The sequence below is a fragment of the Coregonus lavaretus genome, assembly GCF_964263955.1.
Source record: "Coregonus lavaretus genome assembly, chromosome: 23".
In the NCBI taxonomy this organism is placed as follows: Eukaryota; Metazoa; Chordata; class Actinopteri; order Salmoniformes; family Salmonidae; genus Coregonus; species Coregonus lavaretus.
In genome coordinates this window covers 46284596-46297707 of record NC_140010.1, presented here as the reverse complement: position 1 = coordinate 46297707, position 13112 = coordinate 46284596, and the positions used below count along the sequence as shown (strand labels likewise).

Genomic DNA, 13112 nt, shown 5'->3' with positions numbered 1-13112 from the left:
GGAACCCCTGACACCCGGCAGCGGTGCCGTCGTATGCCCTCGGGAGCGAGAGCCAAATCCCACTGGGTTCCGGTAGTTGGACGTGCGGGCTGACCGATGGTGATGGTGCGGTAGGTGGGGGTGTGGGTACCCCGCTGGTCTCCCATCTATGGAGGGTGTTCATCACTCGGTCCAGGTTTGGTTGATACGATCCTCCTGACCACGAAGGCGCTCCTCCATGATCTGAGTGGGTACGGGTGCTCCTGCTGATTCCATAAGGTGGTGTGTGATTCTGTCACGGGTGCTGAAGGTGGGTGTGGTGAATGAATCAAGCGCAGGAGGCAGAGGTACAGTCCAAAATACTTTAGTGCAAACAAGAGAAAAGCACATAATAGCCCGAAGGCGAAAATCACGGCGCACACAGGCGTCAAATAAACGGCGCACAAACATGTGCAAACAAACCTCTCCAAAACACTGGAGGGAGGAACAAAGCTCCAACACGAAAACAGAATGGGCAATCACACACAAACACAGACACACACAACGAGAACTAAATAGAACACTAACGAGGACTAACTAGACACAGGTGTACAACATCAAGACAAAACCAAACGAACATGAAACATAGATCGGTGGCAGCTAGTACTCCGGGGACGACGACTGCCGAAGCCTGCCCGAACCAGGAGGAGGAGCAGCCTCGGCCGAAACCGTGACAATAGCACAATTGGTTAGGTGTCCGTAAAACGGCAGCCATCTCCTCCGGCGGCATTCTTTACACTCAACACATTTGGCACAAAGGTTGTGATACAATGGAGAGGCACTAGCATTTTGGAGGCGCCACAAACTTTTTGTGTACATTTGTTTATGCAGATAAACTCTCACTAAAAATATCTGTTAATGGGGATCCATAATAAATACAAATACAAATGTGTGTCTAACTACCTCCGGAGTTGGGCAGGATGATCTAATCACAATGTGTATTTTGATTGTCTACACCTTTCAAAAAATGTGGCCACAATCAGAATGTGGACAAGATCAGGACAAAGGACGCAAGTTAGAACCAAGTATAAAGAGGACTTTTGGAAACAAAGTGTGGTCAGTGATGAACTGCTGGCTCCGTATTAGACTTTGCCCCATTTAGGTGTTGTGGTCTAAGTAATGGAGGGCTGTCTTTCCAGATCAGTTTTTACCACACTCATTCACTGTGGTCAAGGTAATGACATGGTGCCTCGACAAACCTTTGCCCTAGATAAGGTATGTGCACGATGCTAGGATTCTAAGGTGCTAGGATTCTAGCCCTACCTAAGGTTGGGCTCCTGAATTAGTTTGTTTGAATCTACAATCTACAAGAAAAACTGACAGAAGTGCACATTTTAATTGGAAAATACAGGAAGAGAGAATGTTTTAGACAAATGTAAATCCTTTTCAATTGAATGGTTTGGGGTTAGTTTTGATATTTTCACCTATTGCTTCCTGATTGGGTCTCATGTGGACATACACTGCATTCGGAAAGTATTCAGACCCCTTCCCTTTTTCCACATTTTGTTACATTAAAGCCTTATCCTAAAATGGATAAAATTACTTTTTCATTTGCAAAAATTTATAAAAACCTGTTTTTACTTTGTCATTATGGGGCATTGTGTGTAGATTGATGAGGGGGGGAAACAATTTAATCCATTTTAAAATAAGGCTGTAACGTAACAAAATGTGGAAAAAGTTAAGGGGTCTGAATACTTTCCGAATGCACTGTACAAATGTAACAGAGGTCCATTCATGTGTCGCTAGCGCTCACTCTCTGGCGCGCTATTTAATCTGGGGAGCACGTTGCCCTCCCCAAATCCTAACCTTACCTTCACAATGAAACCATGGAACTGACCATTGATCTGCGTTTAGGCCAGGGTAATTTAACCCTAATCCTAACTCCCTGGGGCTTCAGACAGTGTTAACCCTGTGTTTGGTTTTGGTTGTCCAGCTATGCTTTTTGGTGTTCTGGACGCCTCACATCTCGGAGAGGATCCTAGTAGACATCATTGGTGTGGACAACGCCTTCGCAGAGCTCTGTGTCCCTCCACTGCTAATCTTCTCCTTCTTCCCTGTTCCAGGTAAGATCCAAGTAGGGAATCAGTGGAAATGGAATGTTTGAATTTAGCACAGCAGGGAAACGTCCTGCTTACAGATGTAAAAAAAAAAAAAAAAAACTCATTTATAAGTGACAATTTATTTTACTATGACAGTGACCATCCGGGCTCACCTGACGGGCTGGCTCATGACTTTGAAGAAGACCTTCGTCCTTGCTCCCAGCTCTGTCCTGCGCATCATCGTACTGATCACCAGTCTCATTGTACTCCCTTACATGGGGTAAGTCAAGTGCACACTTCTGCTTTCACGGGTCTCACAAGTATTCACTTCACTTCTCGCCAATCTCTTGAGCATGGAGCTAGTGTCATTAGAATGACTGTGCACATAGCACTGAGATGTGAAAACCTCAACGCTGTGAGTGTGCACTCAAAAGCTCCGAACAAGTGTTCAATTTATCATTCACTAGGCTCAAAATTGCCCACTTCACCTCTTATCACTTTTATCTTACTCCCACGCATGGGCTAAGTGTTCACTCCGTTACTCACTAGTTTCAAATCTGTCAATTTTACCACCACTCATGGATTTAGTGTGCAATGTACCCCTCAGTCCTATTGTTTTCTTTTAGTGGGAGAAGTGTTCACTACTCACTAATCTAAAAAATGTAAACTTTTTGGGCCAGTTTATCGGACACAGATTAAGCCTAGTCCAGGAGTGAAACATTTTTCGATGGAGATTCTGCCATTGAGCTTGGTTTTTATGGTCCTTTTTTGTGGTTATTTGTGACTCAGTTGGTAGAGCATGGCGCTTGCAACGCCACGATCGTGGATTTGCTTCCCACTGGGGTCACCCATATAAAATGTGTACGCACGCATGACTGTAAATCGCTTTGGTTAAAGTGTCTGCTGAATGACATACATTTGTGGCCTAATATATTGCCACCCTTGCACTTTTCTTAAAAAATCACAATTTATTCTAAGTTAAGTTGAAATCGAAAATAACTTTTAGTCTCCACACCTTGTTATTGGATTTTCAACATTGCAGAACCAATTTTATTTTCCAGCTTCCCCGCCTTCAATCCTCACCTTAATAACAATTAGGGAAAATGCTAAACCGACCCAAGATCAGTGTTTAGGGGCGACTTCACCCTACACCAGGGCTCTCCAACCCCGTTCCTGGAGAGCTATTGTCCTGTAGGTTTTCGTTCCAACCCTAATCTAGCTCACCTGATTCTAATAATTAGCTGTTGATAAGCTGAACCAGGTTAGTTACAACTGGGGTTGAAGCGAAAACCTACAGGAGGGTAGATCTCCAGGTACATGGTTGGAGAGCCCTGACCTACACCAATCGGAGGCACCATTGCAATCATTGGCGCCACCTCCTGGATGTGAAGTGTTTTTGTGCAGACACGTGGAAAGGTTGTGGGAAAATGCATTGTACATCTGTGTGTGAACTGAGCACTAGTTTGAAAAGTCACAAATCTACTTTTGGTCACGCTTCAGTTGCTCTTCAGTGGACCTTGGACATTCCTCTCATAACTTTGTGAAACAGTGGGACTACGTCCCAAATGGCACAGTAATCCTTACATAGAGTACTAGTTTTGACCAGGGCCCATAGAGCTCTGGTCAAAACTAGGTCACTATATAGGAAATATGGTGCAATTTGGGACACAGTGTGGGTCAGTATGAAATAATTCCTGCATTGAAAGTGACCATGAGTTAAATATACTGTATTTCTTCCACAAAATAGTTAACTTTGCTTACATGAGGTTATCTGACGGTCTTTACCGGGATGCATCATTCAAGCATTTGGTTTATTTTCAGTAAAACATATAGTAATAATATAGTAATACATAAGAAGTGCGAAATAGCCTCATGCTGGCTAATTGAAGGTGTATGAAAAGAGTGAGTGTGGCGGCAGGTAGCTTAGTGGTTAAGAGCGTTGTGCCAGTAACCGAAAGGTCCCTGGTTCTAATCCCCAAGCCGACTAGGTGAAAAATCTGCCGATGTGCCCTTGAGCAAGGCACTTAACCCTAATTGCTCCTGTAAGTCGCTCTGGATAAGAGCGTCTGCTAAATGACTAAAATGTAAATGTAAATGAGATGACGTAGATGCACCAAGTTAACAGTAGTAGTGGGTCAATTTTCACAATAACCAGGAGTGTTGAAGCGCGAGGCTAAACCTGTCCTCTGTTTTGGTTCTGTAGCTACCACGTTGTAGCAGCATGAAGAGTACACGTGCACATGCGCAGATACTCTGTGTGACTGTGAGTCTTGCATCACGCTCATCTCAATATCTGTGGTGCTGCTCATGGCAACGTCATCTCGCTGAGTCTACCATTTAAATGATAGAGTCAATCTCATTGTGACTCGCCAGATTCAGAAGCTTGAAAACCCCATGGAAAAAGCTTGAAAATCCCATTGAAAACCCCATTCATTTTTATTTATTTTTTACTGAAACTGAACATAATTCATGATCGTTTTTATTTTAGTTAGTTTTGGAATCAAAGATAATCGTTTCAGTATAGTTTTAGTTTTTCAAACAGGTTTGTTAATTATTTTATTTCTGTTTACTAAATAGTTTTTTCACGATTAGTTTTAGTTTCAGTTTTAGTATACTATATTAACCTTGGTGTGGGCACGTGCCTGCGTGCGCACATGTCCTTGGTTTACATTGTAAGTTGTGTATTTCAGGGTGCATGGAGCCAGTCTGGGAGTTGGGTCTCTCCTTGCCGGATTCCTTGGAGAGTCGACAATGGTGGCAATAGCTGCCTGCTATGTCTATCGAAAACAGGTAAGGTAAACAGCATAAACCGCATGGCAATCTGGGGCCTAATTTCTAACACATTCGTAAGCACATATTTGATAGTAAATTGTGTGTACAACGATATCCACAGCAACAATCTGATTGATAAAAATATGCCATTTATATAGATTGTGCATGAAAATGTGGGATTTATAAATGAAACATGCTTATTTGTGACTAACACTTTATGGGTGTAGATGATACTTAAACCACATTTTCACATATTTTAAGAAATTATTGTATGCAGAAATCTACTATATAAACGTAAGAACATTTTAGAAATGAGCCCCTGATCTGCTAATGTTGCACCATGAAGGAATATAGGTATGCCATAAACTTACCAGCAAATGCCTACTTTTGTGATTCAGTTGCAGTAAACCGTAGGAACCCAACCTGATTCAGGACTCCACATAGACACTAAATGAAGATGTTTCATAACAATAATAAAGATATTTGTGTATTAGTCCTCAAACTTGGAAAAGGCAATAGCATGGGAAATATCTGTTATACTATATGTGGCTTGACTGCAATAAGTCAAGTTATTGTTACAATTATCCAGTTGCAAACCCTCCTAAGAGAACCAAGTAAGAAAGAAAGTCATCATTATCAGCTATCACATAAAAGAAAGGTTAAATAAAAAATCTAAAATATATTTCTGGCACTCATAGGTGATAAAACACATTTTTCCTCCATGTAGAAAAAAAAGGAAGACACGGAAGTTGAAGAGGCTGGGGAAAGGGAAGAAGACTCTGCCCCAATGAATGATGTGCAGCCCCGGAGACAAATGGACGATATCGTGGAGGAAGATGAGTGAGCCAAGGACGCTGAAGGAACGTTGAAGGACATGCTGGGGGATAGCACAAGGGAGTTCCCTTCTTTTACTGGGACAGTTTTTCAATCGCTTTTGGCAGCCTGTTGATGCCCCCCTTTTAACCGTACACGGTTTATGAGGATTGGAGAGTACCCAAACAACAATCTGATTGCTACCAAGCCAGTGAAGCATGGTAAAGATGCTAACTTGTACCAAAGCAAATGTTGCGCATTTAACTCCATATCTTCGCCAAACTTTTCTGTGCTGCCGTCCTCTACTTTTATGAGCTATTATGAGGAAACTTTTTACTGTACTGTATAACTTCAACCGCTTGGAAAACATATATTTTGTTTTACTTTGAATGTACAAGATAAAAAATGTATAAGAATTAATGATGCTGAGGTAGGTCCTTGTGTTGTGACCTTTTAACTTGATTTAAATTGGCTGTACACCAGTTGGGGAATAGTTTATGGTTCCCAATAATAAACAATAAAATGAGAATTATGATATATTAACCACAGATTTCTATCAAAGTTGAGAATGAAAAAGGGAGATTTAAGTGGTTTCCTGGTGTGCGTGCGAGTGATGGTTTGGTGCCGTTATAAAACATTTATATTATAATGTTGTCGATGTAAGAAAACATGGTCAATTTCTGTATAAGTGATGTTAACTGAAATGGCAGGTTGGGGGGGGGGGGGGGTTGACTGGCCAACACTTATTTCTTGTTTTTCTATCAACTCTGTTGTAGTATTCTTATTTAATTTCTATCTCAGGATGTAACTCCATGACACATACCGTATGGTGGTGTCCAGTTGTTGATTCCTCCCCCCCACACCCATTCTGCATTATGAACTCTCTCCATTGCCGATTATGCACAAGTATTTAAAGGTGTCTGAAGCTTCTGTAAGTTTTCTATATAATGTAGTGGAAAGTCTTGCCAGGCTCATTGGGCCTTTTGTATTTCAAATATGACTGCTAAAGCCCTGTCCAGTATAAAAAGAGCAAATATATGACCTCTCTTGTTATTGTCTATCAACACAAAGGGACAGCTCTATTCTACAATGATTAAAGGGTGATTCAGTCGTTTAATGTCCCTCTGAGAGTGTTTTTTACTGTAGGCTAGATTTTGTCCCCCTACATTCAGCGGCTGCTAAACGTTTTTAGCAAGACATTCAAAAGTTCCTTTCTAACCAAGGGCATCCACACTTTTGGGACTGAATTGCCGTAGCATGGGTAAGAATGGTCAGGGAACTCACCATAGTTGGTTTTAGATCTGTACCTCATTTACATTTTTACATTTTACACCAGAATTTAGATAGGAAGCTATTGCAAACAAGGCTTATAAGTAATCTATATTATAATACCGTAAAACACAAACTCGCGGTTTTGCGTCCTATACATTTTGAACAGATTTTCTTCATTTTGGCCTCAAAAGGGCACATAAACCAGAACCATGGGGTAGGCTACTTTAGATTCCACTGTTTGGTATTTTGGTTTATTTTACCTGGTTTTGGTGTGGTCGGTAACTGGAGATAGATTCTCTGAAGTGTCAGGAGACACTTCAGAGTCAGTCTCCAACCAATCTATCCCAGAGTCAGAGTCACTCTCCACCACAGGAGGTTGGTGGCACCTTAATTGGGGAGGACGGGCTCGTAGTAATGGCTGGAACAGAAAAATTGAATGGTATCGAACTCATCAAACACATGGTTTCCATGTGTTTGATACCATTCCATTCACTCCATTCCAGCCATTATTATGAGCTGTCCTCCACTCAGCAGCCTCCTGTGCTCTCCACTAATCTATCATAGTAAGAGTCAGTCTCCACCAATCTATCAGTCAATCATTCTCCACCAATCTATCAGTCAATCATTCTCCACCAATTTATTAAGTCACAGACAGACCGGTAGGGTTGTCTAGCGTCTGCCGGCCGAGGGTACCTCTTGTACAGACGGCCGGCCATCATTTGCAAACCGATTCTACATGTAGAAACAGGCGAAAATTACGTCCGTCAGTCGTTATAACACACAGCGCCGACAGCAAGTGAACGTCGAACGAACAGCCCCTTACTGTGCAGACCAACAATCAATCTGGTGAGTTTTCTCCTTTGGAGTCATTCTCCAATAATCTAGCCCGGAGTCAGAGTCAGTCTCCACAAATCTGAGTCAGTCAGTCTCCACCAATCTATCCTAGAGTCATAGACAGTCTCCACCATAGAGTTAGATAGAGGACATATTTTTGCATTTGTACCATTATCTGTGACAGCATGGGCAGCGCCAATCTCCATTTAAAGTAGTCCATTTTCTTATTTTGTGTTTGAAAAAAGCGTAAACCTAATATATGTGATGTACCGCCACCTGCAGTCCTGGAGTCCTGAAGCAAATCTTGTGTGTAATTAATTTATTGTCGCCACTAGATGGCGGTGATATAGCCACTTAAAGACAATGCTCGTAAGTATTGGCTGATCGCTTCCAACCCATAGGAATCTCCACCCAGTTGACTACTTTAAAATGTTGGAAGCCCTCAATGGCAAAGTCCACCTAAAACGGGTTATATCCATCTATCTAACTCTATGGTCTCCACCAATCCACCAAGAGTCAGTCAGTCTCCACCAACACTGGCGTAGCGGAACCCCACACCTATGTGCTGGCTGCATCTAGCCTCGGCCTCCTCGCCTAATTGGCTATCAAGTTCAAAAAAGTTAGGTGAATATGGTCGGACTGGGATGGAGAGTGAGTGCGTTGTTCAAGATGGATAAACAAATGGTAAGACCAAGTGGTGCACAAAGACGCAGCAAATAAGCTTTAACTGATCAAGCTCTTGACAAATTACTCAAGATAAGCAGATCAGCAAAGCTACCACCTTGCCCTAGACTGAGGAAACGCCAGCGCAGGTGGAAGCTAGTAGGCCTATTTATGCAGCAGCTAGCACTATCAGCCTCCCAGTCCCGACAGAGCCCTCACAGCCTGGGCCCATTCATGACAGTGGCCTTGCTCCTCCTCTTCTTCCTCCCCTCCAGAAGAGTGCCGGCCCTCCTTCTCCTCCTCCTCTCCTTCTCCTCCTCCTCTCCCAGAAAACCAAACTGATGACTGCCAGAGAACCAGCAGCGTTAATGAGAGGGATGAAAACATAGCCCCGACAGCGTGGAGTCTGAGTTCCAATGGGAAATATAAATAGGCTACCAGCTAAATACTGTATGTATGGTGCCTTCAGAAAGTATTCATACCCCTTGACTTATTTTACATTTTGTTGTGTTACAGCCTGAATTCAAAATGGATTTTTAAAAAAAAAATCACCCATCTACACACAATACCCCATAATGACAAAGTGAAAATATGTTTTTTGACATTTTTGCAAATGTATTGAAAATGAAATACAGAAATATCTAATTTACATAAGTATTCACACCCCTTAGTCAATACATGTTAGAATCACCTTTGGCAGCGATTAAAGCTGTGAGTCTTTCTGGGTAAGTCTCTAAGAGCTTTGCACAACTGGATTGTACAATATCTGCACATTATTCTTTAAAAATTCTTCAAGCTCTGTCAAGTTGGTTGTTGATCAATGCTAGACAGCCATTTTCACGTCTTGCCATAGATTTTCAAGCCGATTTAAGTCAAAACTGTATCTAGGCCACTCAGGAACATTCACTGTTGTCTTGGTAAGCAACTACAGTATATATTTGGCCTTGTGTTTTTGGTTATTGTCCTGCTGAAAGGTGAATTCATCTCCCAGTGTCTGTTGGAAAGCAGACTGAAACAGGTTTTCCTTTAGGATTTTGCCTGTGCTTAGCTCTATTTAATTTCTATTTATCCCAAAAAACTCCCAAGTCCATGCCGATGACAAGCATACCCATAACATGATGCAGCCACCACCATGCTTGAAAATATGAAGAGTGGTACGCAGTGATGTGTTGTGTTGGATTTGCCCCAAACAGGGGAGGGAATGGCCAGCAGGGATGTAGCTCAGTTGGTAGAGCATGGCGTTTGCAACGCCAGGGTTGTGGGTTTGATTCCCACGGGGGGCCAGTATTAAAAAATAATTGTATGCACTCTGGATAAGAGCGTCTGCTAAATGACTAAAATGTAAATGTTGTATTATCATTTAACAAGGTTTAATAAGTATTACATGGTTAATTCCCATAGCTGTCAGCTAAGCTATCTATTAACTAGCCTATCCGTCTCAGTCCGGATCTTAATGTTACTTCCGTTAATGAACATTGGTAATTGTAGTCCTATAACTAATCTATGAACTATGTAGTCAGCAGGTAGCCTTCTTTCACGAGCTGGTCGTGCCTCTGCTTGATGTTCTTCTTGTGCTCTTGCTTCTGGCACATATCCATGAACAACTTCTTGTCTTTGACATTGAATGTTGTGCTCTTTTGAATTGAATTGAATTTATTTTGGGTAACAGACATATACAACAAAATGTACAATGTGGACCCAGAGGATATCACTTCAAAGTATTAATTAAAACACTTGTTTCCAAAGTGGTCCTCGATGGTAAAAACAATAACACATATAATGATTAAAATACACAATTACAAACAACCATAAATACATTCATTTATAATGACATGCTAGAAAGTGGCATTATTCACTGCACTTTTCCCTAACCTTAAATATCAACCATATTATTTTCACATTTCGACCTTAAAAAACGATCTATTCATTGCACATCATACCTATCATTCATATAAATACACCTGACCAGCAGTAGGGGGCACAAAGGGCAGTGGAGTGGTTTCTCTTACTTAGATAACCTTGTCCAAATGAAAACCTATTTCTACTTTTTCTTTGCTTGATCTCCAAGGGCAAAGACAAATGCCTGTACAGAAAAATGTGCTCCTTGCAGTACTGTTTACTGTTTCCATGCTCTTAACCTTGTATATGGTCAGGTTGTGGAATGAACACAACAGCGTTCTTGAGTTTCAGAAGATTCAATCTTGAAGCTGGAAAGTGTATCTGCCAGGTCGTGCAATGATTCGATAAGTGCCAGACAAACTGGTTTTCAGCTTGTGTCCTCTGTGGTCTCTTTACCCAGACACAATCTCCAACTTGTAGTGAGGAATCGTCCTTGACATTGTTTCTTTTGTCATAGTATTTATTTTGAGCATCCTGACATTTCTGTACTTCTACCCGTAGCTTTGCGTCGTCAGGTGGCTTGTCAGCTGTAAAAGGTGGACGGAATGTGTCCAGCGGGACTCTCAAGGTTCTTCCAATCATGAGCTCCGCAGGTGATATTCCTGTCACCTTGTGAGGCGTTGATCTGTAGCTCAACAATAGTGTTTTCAATGCATCAGAGAACTGTTCCCTTCTTGCAGCAGGGCACGAAGACCATACTTCAGGACTTTGTTAAACCTTTCCACACCTGCGTTGGCTAGTAGATGGTACAACAGGGTCTTCTGGTGCACGATTCCTTTCTTCTCCAAGTAAGACGTAAAGTCCGCTTGAAATTACGGGCCATTATTAGTCACTAGAACTTGAGGCTGACCCCATCGTGTGAACAGATCTGAAAGTTCATTGATCACTGTTGCTGTGGTCACGTTGCTTGTGGCTATGACTTCAGGCCATTTGCTGTACAGGTCTGTCACAATGATCAGGTACTTCTGCTTGTAGTTCTCCAAAGAAGTCCACTTGGATCTTCTCCCAAGGTCCTTTAGGCCATGGTGTAGGTTATAGAGCTGGTTTTCCTGGTATGAGTGATTTTTTACTTGGTGCGCAGGGCACACAGTTTTCAAAAAGTTGGTGACGTCCAACAAGGAACTTGTTCCTGGGTCTCTTGTAGTGTTTCTCTTGCTAGCTCTTCCGGTGTGATGGCTGCTTGTAGCTCATCAATTAAGGTCTGTTGAATGAAGAGCTTATCTTCTTCCTCGTCAAAGTAAGACTCCTCTGTGCCATTGTCTTGTGGCACCAGTCTTGAAAGGGTGTCAGTAACATTGTTTGACTTTCCTGGGCGAAACTCAGTTTTTTACGTGTACTGGGCAAGCCGATCTGACCATCTGGAGATTCTAATGGGCCGTCTTCCTGTTCCTGAGGCAAACAGAAGAGTGGTCAAGGCCTGATGATCTGTTCTTAGTGTAAACTGTCGTCCGATCAAGTACACATGCCATTTCTCCATGCTCCATACACAAGCCAGCGCTTCAATTCCTCCTACTAAGTATCTCTGTTCAGTGGCTGACAGAGTCTTTGATGCGTAAGCAACTGGTCGTTCTTCTTCATCCATGATCTGCGACTGCGCCTAATCCAACTGCTGAAGCATCATAGGTAAGAAACATTGTATGATCTGGGTGGATGTAAGCCAGAACAGGTGGTTCTGCTATTGCATGCTTCAGTTCAGCAAAGGCTTGGTCTTGCACTGACACCCATTTCCATTCTGCATCCTGGCGTAGCAACTGCCTTAGGGATTCCTGTCGTCATTGCGTAGTCCGGAATGAACTAAGAAGGTTTGAAGCTCTTTCACTGACTTTGGTGCTGGAATCTTCTCAATTGCCATCACGTTGGACTGACACACACTACTCCAGCAGCGCTCACTTTGTAGCCAAGGAACTCGATTGTATCTGTGCTGAAGACACATTTCTCTCTGTTCAGCGTCATGTTGAACTTTGCAAGGCGTGCGAACACTTTTTTTAGTCTCTCGTTGTGTTTATTTCGATCCTTTCTGTTTGACCGTGATATCGTCAAGGTAGTGTGGCGCCCTCTTCAGGCCGGACAGCATGATTTCCATGATCTTACATTTACGTCATTTAGCAGACGCTCTTATCCAGAGCGACTTACAGTTAGTGAGTGCATACATTATTTTATTTTTTCATACTGGCCCCCCGTGGGAATCGAACCCACATCCCTGCCGGCCATTCCCTACCCTACCCTGGACGACGCTGGGCCAATTGTGCGCCGCCCCATGGGTCTCCCGGCTACGACAGAGCCTGGATTCTAACCAGGATCTCTAGTGGCACAGCTAGCACTGCGATGTAGTGCCTTAGACCACTACGCCACTCGGGAGTCATCTTCTGGAAAGCACTTGGCACGGAAGCCAATCCTAAGGGTAATCGTTTATACTGGAACACGCCCTCATGCGTGATAAACGTGGTGATGTGACGAGACTCAGGGGCAAGCGGAACTTGGTGATATCCACTCCTCAGGTATCGCTTGGAAAAAACTGTGGCTCTGGCAAACTCATCAATCGAAGGAAGTGGGTGTTTTCCCACTATGATCGCCTTGTTGACTTCTCGTAAGTCACAGCATGTGCGAATGTCTCCTGATTTCTTCCTGGCAACTGTAATGTTCGAAATCCATTCTGGAGCGTCGACTGATTCGATTATGTTCTCGTGTTGCAGTCTTTTCAGATCAGCTGCTACCTCTTCCCTGACAGACAACAGAAGTCTTCTCAGTGGTTGCACCACTGGCCGAGCATCTTCTCTCACTCTAGGTGCATGTCCAAAGCCT

The 13112-nt window shown here is 42.8% G+C and overlaps 1 protein-coding gene across 1 annotated transcript in view; it reads left to right on the top strand.

Annotated features, from left to right (window-relative positions):
* ankhb (ANKH inorganic pyrophosphate transport regulator b) overlaps window positions 1-6757 on the top strand; it is a gene marked incomplete at its 5' end in the record, with an annotated part of 91314 nt that extends 84557 nt beyond the window's left edge. The window contains 4 exons of the mRNA XM_084188277.1: window positions 1952-2081; window positions 2214-2337; window positions 4748-4847; window positions 5557-6757. Coding sequence (XP_084044403.1) covers window positions 1952-2081; window positions 2214-2337; window positions 4748-4847; window positions 5557-5673 — 471 coding nt within the window. The 3' untranslated portion in view covers window positions 5674-6757. The remainder of the gene's footprint in view (window positions 1-1951; window positions 2082-2213; window positions 2338-4747; window positions 4848-5556) is intronic.
* Window positions 6758-13112: the final 6355 nt, after the last annotated feature.